Source organism: Mastigoproctus giganteus, chromosome 13 (assembly GCF_048544385.1).
Source record: "Mastigoproctus giganteus isolate SK-2022 chromosome 13, ASM4854438v1, whole genome shotgun sequence".
Taxonomy (NCBI): domain Eukaryota; kingdom Metazoa; phylum Arthropoda; class Arachnida; order Uropygi; family Thelyphonidae; genus Mastigoproctus; species Mastigoproctus giganteus.
This window is the reverse complement of record NC_143587.1, coordinates 28,714,596-28,731,526: the sequence shown is the minus strand read 5'-3', so window position 1 is coordinate 28,731,526 and position 16,931 is coordinate 28,714,596. Positions and strand designations below refer to the sequence as shown.

The 16,931-nt window shown below is 34.8% G+C and overlaps 1 protein-coding gene across 1 annotated transcript in view; it reads right to left on the bottom strand.

Annotated features, from left to right (window-relative positions):
- LSm7 (U6 snRNA-associated Sm-like protein LSm7) overlaps nucleotides 1–16,931 on the bottom strand; it is a 32,304-nt gene that overhangs the window by 10,017 nt on the left and 5,356 nt on the right. Inside the window, exon 2 of the mRNA XM_090387582.1 lies at nucleotides 2,475–2,592. Within this exon, the coding sequence (XP_090243708.1) occupies nucleotides 2,475–2,592 (118 nt within the window). The remainder of the gene's footprint in view (nucleotides 1–2,474; nucleotides 2,593–16,931) is intronic.

Below are 16,931 nucleotides of genomic sequence, written 5' to 3'. Positions count from 1 at the left end.
TGTCAACACTCCATTCTCAATACACCCTCTTTTTAAGAACTTATCATCACTCATTCATACTATTACTCCACACCATATACCTCAACCAAGCTCTACAACATACTACTCAATACACTTGACAATGAACTCAATCCTGAACAGCTAATCGTACCTCAAGCTGCATCTTAATAACAATACCCACTACCTCCATCTCAAATAACTACTCAAAAACTCATTCATACCAACTCCGAATGACACTCATCATCCCCCAATTACCGTGTTGCACCACGTCTCCTTAATCCCTATTAAGTCTGCGATACTTGTTTAACCAGCAGTTCGCTATCGCTCATATTATTGATACAACTTTAAACGAACAGATAGAACAATAAGATTTACTGTTCCTAGTTATTAACAACCCTAACACAACCCTTGAAGTTATTTAGGCTCTCTTCCCTGATATTAGCTACCGCTCACGTGAAACGTCTTTGCCCCCCGAACATCTAGATAATACGTCCAGTTGGGGTAACAGATAGAACTCTTAAGGTTGTGCAAGAGTTACATTGACCAATATATCAGCTAAACGCGAGTCAGTATTACTCACATCCCCCTAACTAGCAGATTCCTGACCCATTAAGGTATCCTCAATAATACTGGCAAAAACTTTTGCACCCCCTTTGATTAAGTGTATCCCGTCTCTACAAAACAAATTCCTCTAACTACAAGTGTGGGCCATGCTGATAGAAAATTACCCCCTAAAGTCTTGCAGATTCCTTCAAGTCTTGAGTTAATCCACAAGGCTCTTAACAATAATCCCTCCTATCTTGTCTGGGCAGAATTGCACGACACATAGATATTATGGCCTAGCTCGCGACATTTCCTCAGCATGGTCCTGTATTTTTCGACAAATCGTCAGATCGTGTACGTTTAATATCATTTGTCCCCACATGAATAATAATATTTTCTTTACCCCCCTTTAAAATCTGACAGTCTGTTGGTGACATCATCAATAGTTGCTCCCGGCAGACATACCCTGGTTCTGCTCCACTATCTTTATTACAAAAAATAATCCCTGTTTCCCTGACAATGGAGTCTCCTAATAAAACAATGTCCTTTTTAACCAGAGTAGTTTGCACTCTGGTTTTTCTGTTTTGAGGCTCAAATCGGGTGTGCATATAATGAAGCAACAAATAAAAATAACAAATCATTCTGAAATTCTGGAAATAAACTTTAAATTCTAAATCACAGTAAAAGAGTGCACTTTTTCCCTACGGAGAAAAAAAATTAAAATGGAAAAAAAATTTTCCTGTTTTAATTTCTTCATATTTTAACCATATGGATTAGGAGGTAAGTTTCGTGATATTTTATAAGCAATGTTAAAATATTAAAACCGTACAGAGAATTGAAGCTATAAGCATATGTTAACAAATAAGTTTCACATTGTTATATTTTTCATTATAAAAATTATTTACTAAATTATTTACTAAAATTATTAAAATTATTAAAAATATTAAGAAAAATCTGAAATATATGGTATAAAACAAACTATTTTGTAAATGTGAAATATAAATATGAAACACAGATCCAGATAATAAGGAAATGACCTTGTCTGCAATTTCATGTACCGTATTTATTTAAAATGAATTATTTGCCTGCCGTGTTGAATACTAGTAAGCGTTAACCAATCAGATGACCAGGGCTACTTCTGGGTATGTGGGACAGGCAGTTGGATAAGTTTTATCAATACCATTAAGTTGCAGAATGGTAATCCCTTTGATTCTTAATTCATGCTAAGCAGCAGCACTAATTGCCTCGATCGCCTGAAGGCCAGAGGTGCGAACAATGTGTTTCCAATTAAGCCTCTCATGATCCTTTCATTATATGGAACTTTTCTTTGGTCTACAGAAACTATTTTAAATGTTCGATATCAAACGAAACATACACACAGAGAATGAAGTATACACTCAGAGTAATTTTCAAGTTGACTTGCGCAAATGCTCTTGGAGTGATGATACTGTGGGTAACCAGACGTTTAGATGGCGTTAGGCTCATTGATAGAAATGTGGAAAAGACACAGATGATATTATTATTTAAACCATTTTTGCATGGGGCCCTGTTCGACAGAACCAGTTGAACATACTTATGGCCGGCGCAGATACATATTGGAATTCATGTGAATACATTGCCTCAATTGCAATCTACATGCACACTCCCCCAATGTATCTAATACATTCACTGTAATTCAAATGCTTGCATATTTTTGAACTTTTGAGTGACTGAACATTTTCAAGTCTGAATAAAGTCCCACCTTTTTTAAAAAATATATTAGAAATATGTCACTCTGTTCACTTCTAAAAACTTCACAACTATGGTTTCTCTATAGTCAAAGGAGATAGGGCTACTACATAAAGTATTTTGATCAAATTTCATACTTAAGCTAGTAAAAAGGAAATCTTAATAAATTATTTTAACATGAATCTCAGAAACCAAATACTTACCTTCTCTTCCACCTTGAAATTTTACTCTTATAGGCTTATCTAAATATCTAGCTAAATCAACAATACTCTCTTTCCTCTTCTTTTCTTTATCTCCTGCCCCTCGATCTGTAGTCTGTTGCTAAAGTAAAAATATAATGCTGAATTAAAGAGAATACACAATAATGTAGTGTGATATAAGCACTGAGAAAACAAAATTGAGAGTAGAAGTGTGTGAATAGGCCTAATGACTGTGATGGGTATACCAAACAGTTGTACAAGGAAACAGAGTGAGCCAGCAAATCAGAATGGTCTCTAATGGGCAATTTTAATTTCCAGATGTTGACTGGAATTTCCTGGCTGGTCGCTCACACACTAGCAAAATTTTCTAAGCATCTTGGATGACTTTTCTACATTGGCACGTTAGAGAGGCAACATGAGGAAGCAATACTGTTGATCTCGCTGGCAGCAGTGATTCTTCATGCATTAAGAATCTGTAGGTAAAAGACCAACTAGGAGGCAGCAATCACAGTGTACTAATGTGGAATTTAATTAAAGACATAACTACTGTTAAGGGTAAAGGGAAAGGCTTTTGTTTTTTTAATGATGCTTACAGAGATCTCAGACAGTTTAAATTGTGTGCAGTGGGACCAACTGATGATTTTTCCAACAGCAAATTCAAAATGGGAACTATTCATGGAAGTAAACAAAGCAGCTACTACGCTTTTCATACCAACAAAGAAATATTGTTCAAGGCTTTTACCTAAATGGATGTCAGATGAACCACTGAGATATGTGGCAGAGAAGAAAAGTGCATGGAATGCATAAAAATTATCAAGGGATGCAGAAGCCTATGGTAGATATAAATTAGTCTGTAATCAAGTCAAAAAGGAGGTTAGGCAGCTAAGGCAAAGTTTCAGGCAAAGAATGCCAAGAAAAGCTGTAAAAACTTCTATGCTTATATTGACAGTAGAAGGAAGGGACTGAATCAAATTGGGCCTCTTGATGTCTATGGGTTAACTGTTGATGACCCTGCTCGTGTTGTGGGCAAATTGAATAGGTAATTTGCATCCACATTCACCTTGAGGAATTCTTTAGGGAAGAGGATGCCAGAAGTTTACCAAACTCTAACAAGGAGCTAAATGACTTTGGGATAACTGAAAGGAAATTGGAGGAGAAATTTGAGGATGGACATAAAAAAGGCACCTGGGGCAGATAGAATCTATCCAATTATACAAGAGGTAGCAAAGAAGGTAAGAAAACCCTTAGCCATAATTATGAGAGCATCCTAGGATTCATGGGAGGTAGTTACAGACTGGAGATGTGCAAATATATCCCAAATTCATAAAGGGGATCAAAAGGCAACATAGAATAATTATAGACTTGTTAGCTTAAAGCCTGTTCTGGGGAAAAATAATGGAATCACTAGTAATGCAGGACCATCTGGACAGGCCTGCAATTATACAGCATAGATTTGTTAAGGGACAGTCTTGTCTAACCAATCTGATAGGTTACTATGATGAAGTGACCAAGGAACTGGATGCAAAAAATAATTTTGACATCATATACTTGGATTTCAGAAAAAGGCTTTTGATACTGTTGAACATAAGACTGCTATACAAACCAGAGCAATGTGGCATTAAGGACAAGTTACCACTATTCATTAAGGGATTGTTAAGTGGAAGAAGACAGAGAGTGGGTATCAATGGGCACTGATCACCACTAATGTTATTAGTGGATATCCCCAGAGGTCAATGCTGGGTCCATTGTTGTTTTCAATATTTATCATTGCTACTGATGAAGTTATATCAGGCTTAATGTCTAAGTTTGCAGATGCAAAGGTTGGCATATGGTCGTTAATAACAGTTATTAGGGTGAACTAATGCAACAAGATCTAGGAAATATGGGTTAGTGGGCTGAGAAATGGCAGTTGAAGTTTAACATTGACAAATGCAAAGTACTGCACATAAGGTAGCAGTAACCCCAGAGTAACTTATAACTGTGTGCTACTACACTCAGATAGTGGAGAATGAAGAAGGCCTGTGAGTAATTGTGCAGTAAGACATGATATGCTCTGCAGATGTACTACCAGAACAGCTCATGGCATTTTGTCAATGATGTATAGAAACTCTACTAGCAGGGATAAGGAGGTGATTATCCCTTTGCATAAGGTAAGGCCATGATTAGGCCATATGTTGAGTACTGTATATAGGTCTAAAGGCCTCACTTTGTCAAGAATGTAGATCTGTTGGAACAGGAGCAGAAAAAGTAACCAGATTGGTAAAAGAAACAAAAGAATGCTATTACCTAGAAAGGTTTCAATTCTGCAAATTGCAGCTTCAAAAACTAGGCACCTTTCAGGAGATCTGATTGAAGTGTTTAAAGCCTTGAATGGATTGAATAAGCTGAATGTTAATGGTATTCCTCCACTTGCTGAGACTACACCACATGAAGGGACATAAATTCAAGTTGAGGAAGGATGGTTTCAGGATAGATGTGCAGCAATCAACCACCCACTGGCATTCATCCAGTGGGTGGTTGATTGCTGGAACAGGCTTCCATCTGTTGTTGTGGAAGTGGATGGGTTGAATAAATTGAAGTGAGAACTAGACAAATTCTTGGAGGGTACAGATTGATGAACTGTGAGGTTTTTTTTTATATATATATATATTGGCTGATGCTGTATAAGCTTGCTTCCTTGCATCATTTGCCATTACTAGTACTACTACTAATGCATATGAATATGGGTTTGCAGAAAATAAAAATAAAGGAAAAAATAAGAAACAAATAAGTAACTACACCATTCCAAAAACAATAACACTGTAATTTAACTGATGAATCTCTCAGGATATGGAGGTCATACTTGAAAGATAAAGGAAAAAAAACATTATTACCTTGTAAATTACAAAATTTATTCATATATAGGGTTATCAAACATCAATGATATAAGAGGACATCAGAAGAATAGTAAGTCCTCCATCTTAATTTGTTGTCCTTTTTCATCAACAGAAGAAAAGAAAAGGACTTAAAATTCAAATTAAAAATAATTAAAAACCACACAAAGTTAACTTCATATGTTCTTTTACATTAACCAATATCCTCAATTGCATTTCTGTAATCAGAAAAAGATTAAAATGTACTTTCATCTGTGTTCATAATTTTTTGAAGTTTTATTCAGCAAATCTTCATTCTCAAAGAAATGAGTAAAATGTGGTCTAGACATGTTTTTTAAGTTGAGTTAGGATCCTGGATCAGCCTAGGCATTTTGACATCTGAGTTGAAATATGATATAAAAGATAACATGTTATTATCTCAAGAGGATAAGAGCCCAAAAAAATATTACACCACTTGATACAACAAAAGTGTTAGTGGTGCCATAAAATCCAAATCCAGAAACAGCAAGGTTAAGGGTGTACAAAAAAAAGCAGTTCAGTTCTTGGCCCTTAAGATATTTTTGTATAAAAAATATTTTAGTATTCAATTAGTATATAAATACATCTCCATCAATGAACACAGACATGTTCATTAAGAAAGTGATACTACAAAGGAAGATTACAAGTTATACTTTGAAGGAGGGAGTGAAATGCCAGAAAATATCAAACTCATTTAAAATGCCCGCCAGAGATGCCATGATGGGAAAAAGGGAGGACTAGACCTTTTGCCAGAAGTCTGGTTATCCTATCTACATGCCTTTCCTCATCAATTTTATCTATATAGTGATAGAATATTCTGTTTTCATTCTGATTTATTACCAATTACAAAATGTTATTTGCTTAGCATTTAATAGACACCATACAAGTAGTAGCAATTCCCCAAAAGCAAGTTACATAAGCCAAGATATGACTTTCTCTACAAGTAAAGTGGAGGAAAAATTGTTGAAGTTAAACATAAGAAAGGCACCTGGGGGTGCATGGGATCTATCCAGTTATATTAAAGGAAGTGGCAAAGGAAGTAAGAAAACCCTTAGCCATAATTATGAGAGCATCTCTGGACTCAGGGGAAGTCACCACAGACAGGTGATGTGCAAATGTATCCCCAATTCACAAAGGCAGATCTAAAGGTGACATGAGTAATTGCAAACCAGTTACTTTTCTGTTCCGAGGAAAATAATGGAGTCACTGGTTAAAGAAGCATTGCAGGATCATCTAGACAACACTACAGTAATAATTCAGACAGCATGGTTTGGTAAGGGAAAGTCTTGTCTGACAAATTTGATTGGATACTATGATATGGTTACAAAGGAACTTGATGCAAAAAATAATTTTTGATATCATATACTTGGATTTCAGGAAAGCTTTTGATCAGAGCTGCAAACTGAACCGAACCACAACAATTTTTCTGAACCAAACCGAAACAATTTTTCTGAACCAAACCGAAACACTGAACAGGTTTTTTTTTCTGAACTGGGAACCAAACCAAAATTTTTTGGAAAAGTGGTTCAGTTTTTGGTTCAAACATAGACTATGGCCTACAAGTCAACAAAAATCTGGAAAACTTTCAGAGGGAAATCCAGTGAGTAGGAAACATACTCCTTCCTCTTTCTTTTTTCCACTGTTCATGGCTAGGCTTCTAGAATGGTTACTAAGAAGTGAAAAGCACCGCATCAGATTAGCAGCCCATCTCAGGGGTAGGGAAAGAGTTTTTTCGCTTTGACCAATAAATGAGTCACAGAGGGACCCCTGTGGGCTACAAGGGTCCCTGCTCGGCTATTTGAATAGAAGCTGTGCAATGGGGGACATGGGAAGGGATGCTCTCGATGCAACAGAACACCAATCAAATCAGTGATAAGGAAGTGAAAGGGCATACTACTAAGAATCACTCATTAGCATTTTTCTTTGAAAAGATTAGCATGTTTAGTTTCTCAGGTTTTGTTCTGAGGGTTCATCATTCCTGTTTCTGCTCTGACATAGTGCACTTCAGCTGCGATATTAGGTTACGCGTGAATATCTTGGAGGAAGGATTCCCAAAAGAAGCGTCTTCGGTAAGTGTACATGTATTATTTTATTAGTAAATTATACAGGGATTACCTTGATTTCTTTATAGGAAGGCTTCTTATCCAACTCTCCTAGTCCATCACATGAAATAAATAAATTATAAAATTAAAAAAATTAAAAAATTAAACTTATCTTAATGTGTTCCATACCGTCAGCATGAACACAAATTAACACCTCGGGATCACCATCGGGGCCCCAAACCCGACACCAAAACCATCAACTGCGACGCAGCTATCGGCATAGGAAAACATCATGTCAAAATTTCGAATAGTATAAAACAATTAACAAATACGTGAAGACATATTTCTTCCCCCTTAAGTTGGATGAGAACCTTTCGTTCATACGTGTTCACAGGATGGAATGATCTAAAAACTGTGCTGCTGTCTTTATTTAAAAAGAAATTTAATCCTCATTGCACATGTATTCATAGGACCAATCATCCGATATTAAAAAAGGTCTACGAATGTTGAATGAGTTTTTACATAATTTTATTTCAAGCATTTCAGTGATAAGCAGTTGTTGAATATTGATTATTTTTGCTTCATTAAAGAGAAACATGTGACCTTCATTCACAGCATGAAATGCTAATTGGGAAGCATTTGCTCTTGATGCTCGAACTGAAGCCTTGTGTTGTTTAACGTGAAAATCCAACACCCCCACGTAGAACCTATATAAGACAAGTCGCATTCTTTGCAAGAAATGCTATAAACCAAATCATGCGTTTGTTGTAAGGAAGAGTTTTTGAACGTTTTCTTAATAATATGTGCAATTTATTTATAGGTTTAGCTATTATTTTCATATCTGTGCCTTTACACAAGTCATTCATTTTGTTGTACCAATATTCTACATATAGAAATGTAATAAAATGCTTTTTTTCTATATTTGTTTTCTGATAATTATTTTTTTATCTTTTCTTGGGAGATCAGTTTAATTTTGCTAATGGAGGTGATTGAATAGCTTCTATTAAAGAATCTCTTTGTTAATTCATTGATCTCATCCTGTAATCCACTCTGTGGGGTGGAATATTTAAAAGCATTTAAAAACTGGTTTAACATGACCATTTTTTTGTAAGTGTATGGGTGATAACTCTTGTAATGTAATAACATACCCATGTTAGTAGACTTTCTATAAATACTAAAATTTAATTTATCCCCCTCCCTTTGTAATGTAAAATTAAGTTAATAGATAACGTATCATCCTTCTCTGTTTCTAAAGTGAAATTCGGTCTAGTATGAATGTTGTTTAATACTTGTAAAACAGAATTTACAGTGATCTGATTGGTTATAATGAGTATGTCGTCTAGATAGCCACCATAATATGAGATTTCTGGACTACTTGGATTCAAATAAATATTCTCTATTTTATCCAAGTACAGTTCTGCAATGAGTCCACTAATGCTAAGGCCCATAGGTAAGCCAAAAATCTGTCTGTATATTTTATCTTGGAATAAAATATAATTGGTGGAAACTAATAACTTAATAAGATCAAAAATTTTTTCTTTGGGGAGTCTGGTATTATTAATCTTGATATTACTATCATTAAGTAGATCCCAAATAATATCTAACACATATGGCACATTTACATTAGTTCAAAGATGTCACATCTAGAGAATATAATTTTTGGTCATTCTTAATTTTGTGGTCTTTCCTTTCATAAAAAGTATTATTTTATTGTAACCTTTACTTATTAATTAAATTATAATAACTCCTGAAAATTCTCATTTGTAACAGATGAATTTTTATTTTATTTTGGATATTTTGAATTCTAATGATGAGAAACTCATGAGAAACCCAGAGTTTCGAAGAATAGGTAACAACAGTCTTCTCTATTGGGGAAGTGTTGCCTATTCGAGGAGTTTGAGTTTTTAGAGAGAATCTTCAGTATATCTAAGCATGCTTAATATTAATATAGTTCTAATAACTATGTGCATAAATGGAAAACTTCTCTGCAGTATTTTTATTTATTATTTTTAATATTTAATTTTATTTAATATTCAATTTTTTCTAATTTTCTCAATATGAGATATAATTAAAATTATGCAGTTTTTTTAACTATATTTTTAGAGTTTGGTGCATACTGATATGCTGCTTTTGCAAAAAACTTGTATGTTGTCAAATTCTTTTGCAGTCTGAGGCTTAAACCCTAAAAGTGCTTCAGTCTAATTCACTTTATACACCATTAGGCATGTCTCATATTGTGGAGTTATACTTCATTGCTGTTTTGTCATAACCGCATTACCAGGGTAGGTACCCTGGTAATGCAAAAGAGGGCCAAATAGCCCTAAAACGGTCACTAGAGGTGCCTGGAGTTTCCAAGAATAGGTAACAAGTCTTCTCTACTGGGGAAGTGTTGCCTATATGAGGAGTTTGAGTTTTTTTAAGTGGTGTGAGCTGAAGGAGTTACTGTCCCTATCATTCTTCTATACTGTTTCTTTTCCTCTTCCATTCCTACTATTACTTTTCCTCTACTTGTTTGATTTTCTAAGTTTAATAGGGACAAGTGGATAGTAGAGTTATTATCCTACATATACAAACAAGACTTGAAACGGTGCCATCTGGGTGGTGATGCCCACTGATAATAAGTAACAGCAGTCTTCTCTACTACAGAAGTGTTACTTATTCAAAGTAGTGCAATATTATCATGGCAACTCATTGTGAAGGTATTCACAATATGAGATATAACTAAAACGATGCCGTCTTTAGCTTTTTTTAGAATTGCTGCATAATAATCTGCTGCATTTGCACAAACTTGTGTGTTATTCAATTTTTTTTTAAATTGACTATTCGATTTTTTTTATTTATTATTATTGAATTTTTTAACATTCAATTTTTTATTTATTATTATTGAATTTTTTAACATTCAATTTTTTTATTTATTATTATTCGATTTTTAGTTTTAGAGAAAAATAGAAGGTGCAAAGGAATTATGTATTTATCACTTTTTTGTGGCAGATAAGCTCAGAAATGATCGATAATGTAGCCCCCACTGATAATCAAAGATTATGCACTCTTATTTACTGTTAAGTGCTGCACAATATTTAAGAAATAAAGGTTATTCTAAATAATTTAATGATAATATTTTTATTCATTTTATGTACATATTTTCGTACTTTTTGAGTGGAACATTTGGCATACTTCATCTTTATTGAGTTGTTACAACTTTTTAGCATATGTCTCTTAAATATTATTTTTGCAACAGTTTAAAAATAAATATTTATTTCTGTTTTAAATATTTATCTCCCTCAGATAACAATGAATGGCAATAGAAAAGGGCATCCTGTCCTCGAAAAATTTCATTATAATAGTGACATGGATAAGAGTAAATGTACTGTTTGTAAAATGGACTTGAAGGAAAAAAATTCAAAAAACTTACTGAGACATTTAAAAAGAAAGCATGTCGCTGATTATGAGGATGTTTTAAAAAAGAAAGCAAAAAATAGTCTCCATAAGTACCTACTATTATGAAATTTGTTACATCTCACGTTAGAAAAACCGTATCGATCGAAATATCTGCAGAAATAGTTAAAGATGCATGTGTGGAATTAGTGATTGTTAATGGTAGATCATTTCCTCTGCTTGAAGACTCGGGATTCTGAAAATTACTGGATCTAATTGTTATGGGACTTGGCAGTACACTTCAGATAAATCGTCAAAATATTCAAGATGAGATAAGTAGACGAGTTAATCATTCGCGTAAAGAACTTACAGCTGTTTTGAAGGGCACATTAATTTCTTTGAAAATAGATACTGCAACTCGATTTGAGAGGTCAATTTTGGGAATAAATGTACAATTTTTTGATTGTGACAAGATTGTTCCAAAAACACTTGCAATGCGAGAATTGAATGATCAGGCTATGAGTAGTAATTTATGGAAAATAGTTTCAAGTGTCTTGAAAGAATTTGAAATTAAAGTAGAGCAAGTGTATTCTTTAACAATGGGGCTAATATGATAAGGTCATTCAAATTACTTGCTCAGGAACAATCTGGAAAACTCGATATGGAAGATAATGATACTGAAGGTATCATTATCTTCCATATCGAGACATTATCTGAGACATTATAGACTAGTGTTACAAATGTGTGTAAAGAAAATTTCCGTGATCTACTTGTTCAGGGTATTATGGTATCTGTTCGTTGTGCTGCGCATTCTCTGCAGTTGGCTGTTAATGATGTTCTGAAACGTGATGAATTAAAACTTCCCTTGGCTAAAGCATGAGCAGTGGTGAAAAAGTTGCGAACCCCTTCTATCTTTATACACATTAAAAGAGAAAAGTGTAGGAAACCAATACTAGACTGCGAAATCAGATGGAATTCCACTGTTAATATCGTCTTGTGGAGCTAAAGCAATTTTGCATCGATTTATGTGTGCATAAAGGAATTGCATTTGTCAGCCAGTGTGTGGCAAAAGATTGAAAATGTTATAGAAGTTCTGGAACCTGTTAGGGTAGCATGTGAAGTGCTACAGTCAGAGCAGCTCATGATGACTGGTTTTTACTACACATGGATGAAATGTAAAATGGAAGTTAGAAAAACTGAAAATGAATTGTCATCTTTTTTGGTAACCTCTCTCACACGCTACGAGAAGTAAATTTGATGGAAAGCACGACTTTTTAGCTTGTATGTATCTGGATCCCAGGTACCAAATACTAGATAATATCCAAAAACAGCAAGCTAAGGAACATTTATGATAGCTTGTGCCAGCTAGTCTACAGAAAAAAATCCTGAAACGAAAAGTTCAGATAAAATTGCACATAATACTGTAACGGGTGAAACCATGGATGACATCGAAAAGTTATTTAAAAAAGAAATGAAAAAGAGACATAGTGGAAACAAAGAAATTCTACTTAATGGCTCATCTGAACAATTTTGATGATATTGAAAGGGTACCAATAAAAACAAGCGTCTTAGGATATTGGAAAGCAAAAGAGTTTAGTCACACAGAGTTTTATCAGCTAGCCAAAGTAATCTTTGCAGTTTCTGCCACACAAGCAAGTATAGAAAGATGCTTTTCGACATTAAAGATCATTTTGACTGATAAGAGGAGTTGTTTAGGCTCAAGGTTAATGGAGGATATTTTATTTTTAAAATTAAATAATTAATTTCAAATTACCTATGTAATCTATGTTGTTTTTAAGATTTCATGATCAATTTTCAAAGTAAAATTATTTTGACACATTAATTCCTTATGTCCATTACCTGAGTAACTAATATTATGCTTGTAATCCATGTTTGTTTCTTCTGTTCTTAAAGTTTTATTGTGATTTTTTATATTATCTGGAAATATCTGCCTTACTTAGTATTATTAAATTATATTAAAAATTTTGTTTGAATAATTATTTTCTTTCCAAATTAAACATTATCTTATATATGTTTATGAGTACTGAATACGAGAAGAGATTAATATTCAGAGTTAATGTTTTGGTAATTTCTGCTCCTTTTTCAATCAGATTTAAAATGATTAATATCCAGTTTTATTACTTGTGAAATATAGTATTAATATAATTTACTTTTATATCAAATAAGATTTTATTGTAATGTGATATTATTACTATCATTAATGAATTAAGAAATTATATGAATTATTTCAGACGCTTGACTGAACCGAACCTAACCACACCACTGGTCAAAATCGCCTTTTGAACCAGACTGCAAACCAAACCACTTCAGAAATTTTTGAAATGAACCAGTCCAAAATTTTAGGTGGTTTGCAGCTCTGCTTTTGACACTGCTGCACATGGAAGACTACTGTACAAATTGAAGCAGTATGGTATTAAGGGCAAGTTGCTACAATGGATAAAAGGGTTGTTGAGTGTGAGAAAAGAGTGGAAATCAATAGACACTGCTCTTTGTGGACTAATGTTATTAGTGGAGTCCCCCAGAGTTCGATGTTGAGCCCACTGTTGTTTTGTATATTTATCAATAATATTTATGAAGATATAACAGACTTAATGCTTAAGTTTGCAGATGATACAAAGGTTCGCAGGGTTGTTAATGACAGTAATGGCAGTGTGCTACTGTAACAGGATCTAGAAAAGTTGGGCTGAGAAGTGGCAACTAAAATTTAACATTGGCAAATGCAAAGTACTGCATATGGGAAGAAGGAACCCCAGAGAAACATACCAACTGTGTGGTACTATACTTAAGATGGGTAAAAGTGAAAAAGACCTGGAAGTAATCATGCAGTCAGATATGAAATTCTCCGAGAATTGCAGATGGCTGCCAGAGCCGGTCATGGAGTATTGTCAATGATATACAGGAATTTTGCTATTAGGGAAAAGCAGGTGATTATCCCTTTGTATAAGGCAATGGTCAGGCCATGCCTTCGAGTGCTGCGTACAGGTCTGCAGGGCTCATTTTAGGAAGGATGCAGAGTTGCTTGAGCGAGTATGGAGAAGAGCAAATATTGGCAAAGGGAATGAAGGGGTGGTCTTACCAAGGAAGGCTTAAGTTCTGCAAATTTCAGCATCTAGAGACTAGGCACCTGCAAGGTGATCTGATTGAGGTGTATAAGGCCTTGAATGGGTTTGAGCAGGCTGAATTCTGATGGGATTCTTCCTCTTGCTCAGATTACGAACCTGAGAAGGCATAAATTCAAATTAAGGAAAGACAGTTATAGAATAGATGTGCAGAAATTTGTCTTTAGCCAATGAGTAGTTGATTGCCAGAACAAAGTTCCATCTGTCATTGTGAAAGTTGATAGCTTAAATAAACTCAAGGAGGAACTGAATAAACTTTTAGAGAGAATGGATGTGTGAAATGGCTTTTTTTTGGCTGATGCTACATAAGCTTGCTTTCTTGCATCACACCCCTCTACTACTACATCACCAGTGTACGATTTAAATAAAGGATGATATCCAAACGGGAAATCACTGATTGGATGGAAGGTGAGGCAGTTTAAGAATTGGCAGTTGGATTTCTCTATTACCTTGTAAAGAGTAGAGGTAAGTGCAATGGAAAAATTATGGAAGGGGGAATTTATTACTCCTTTTTAGGAACTGGCTCGATATGAGCAAATTTCCATGCAGAAGCAAAAACATGTGGAATAAGAACATCAAAATTTTTTAGAATTATTCCGCTATTCCTTTGTTGGAAGGCCACAGTAAATATGGAGTAGAGATTTTTGGTATGGTAGGAGGTGATTTTACAAGGTGATCAATATAATCAAAGTGAAAAAAATATAATCAAGGTGATCAGTTGGAAGAAAAGTAGGATGATAAGTCAGTTTTATTTTTAGCTGTGGATGGAAAAGAATCATCATGTCGTAACTGAGGTGAACGTACTAACAAACAGACACTCTAGCCTTTGGCAAGAGACCAGAAGATTCAATGGACATCTGAACAAGAAGTTTCTTATTCTTAACCTTGTTCAAAATCCAGTTTAGACTGATTAATAACTTTTTTTACAATTTTTGCAAGTCTTGTATGTAACAAATAAGCTGGAGATTTGGATAGAAGCCAATTATGATATGCTATGTTTTTATTTTGAACAGCTTTAGAACATTTACAGAAAAACTTAAGATTTAAATAAAGAAGACTTTTAGCATTAGCATAGGCACATGATGCAAGAAAGCAGGCTTATATAGCATCAACCAAAAAAAAAAAAACATTCCCATTTCACTGATCCATTCATTCCAAATGTTTGTCTAGTTCTGTCTTGAATTTCTTTAAGATATCAACTTCCACAACAACAGATAGAAGTTTGTTCCAGCAATCAACTACCCACTGGCTAAAGGCAAACTTCCACACATTTAAGGTGGAATAAACGATTTCACTGACATCATTTGAGCAAACATTAGGATCAGAAGACTTAAAACAGTAATAAAACCAAGTAGTAGTAGTAGTAGAAGCAATAAAGGCAAATGATACAAGAAAGCAAGCTAATATCAACAAAAAAAAAAAACACAGTACACCCATCTGTACCCTCCAAGAAACTGTCTAGTTCCTCCTTGAATTCATTTAACCCATCCACTTCCACAACAACAGATAGAAGCCTATTCCAACAATCAGCCACTCGCTGGCTAAAGGCAATATGTCCTGCAACCATTCTTCTCAACTTGAATTAATGCCCTCTCATATGTGTTGCCTAAGCAAGTCAAAGTATGCCATTAACATTCAGCTTACTCAATCCATTTGAAGATCTAAGCACCTCTATCAGATCTTCCCACATGTGCCTAATCTTGAGATGCTGCAATTTGCAGAACCTGAAGGTTTTCTAGGTAAGAGCACTCTTTTGTTCCCTTCATCAGTCTGTTTGCCTTTCTCTGCACCCATTCCAGCAGATGTACATCCTTCCTAAAGTGATGCTTTCAGACCTGTATATAGTACTAAAGATATGACCTAACCATGGTCTTATACAAAGGGATAATCACCTCCTTATCCCTGCTAGAAAAGTTTCTGTACATAATTGGCAAAACCCCATGAGCTGTCCTGGCAGCATGCCTGCTCTCTCAGATAATTGTCTGCCTGCACAATTTCCCCTAGGTCTTTTTCATTTTCTACGACCCTGAGTGAAGTACCACACAGTTGATAAGTTACTCTGGGGTTACTGCTGCCCATGCATATGCAGTACCTAGCATCTGTCAATGTTAAACTTCAACTGCCATTTCTCAGCCCATTGACCCAATTTTCCAAGACATTGTTGCATAGTTCACCCTGATGAATGTCGTTATCCACTCTGCTAATCTTTGTATCATCAGCTTGATATATAGTGTTCTCCCCAGGACTTATTGAATGGGAACACCACCTGGTAAATTTAACTGACTGCCACAGCTAAAATTTAAGCAATTCTTGAGGTACCGTACGGTACTGCTGACTGACCTTGATCAATATTATTTAAACATACTATCGATTGAGATCAATGTGACAGGAGCATATAATGTTAAATTATGCAATTAATTTTTGCTCTGGATCACTTAAGTCACATTTATAAATAACAGAAAATTTTATAATATTGCGAAGTTTTACACTTCACCACCTGGCTGGCAAAATTTTTTGGGAAGAACACTGATATACATTCATCAATAACATTGATAAATATAGAAAACAATGGGGCCAGCACTCAACCCTGGAGAACTTCACTAATAACATTGGTCCATGAAGATCAGTGCCCACTTATAACCACTCTGTCTTCTTCCACTTAACCATCCCTTTATCCATAGCAAAAGAGATCATGCAAATCAACCCACTTCACATTCTTGTAATGCTAAATGACACAGCTGAGAAAGGCCATGAGAGAGAGAGGAGCTGCAATGGATGAGACCATCACCAATTTGTGATCTGACATTGGACCACTATGTATGATACTAGATTGTATGGCATTCTAGTAGGTAAACGGACAAGCTGTGTAATGTCATTAGTAATCACAAAAGCATCAGCATTTCAACAAGTTGGGTCCCTGTATCTGGAACATTGAAGCTAGCTGGAGATTAAAACATTTTAAAATCACCAAGCAATTTCCTCACTCTTAGGAAATTCAGAATGGGGAAAGTT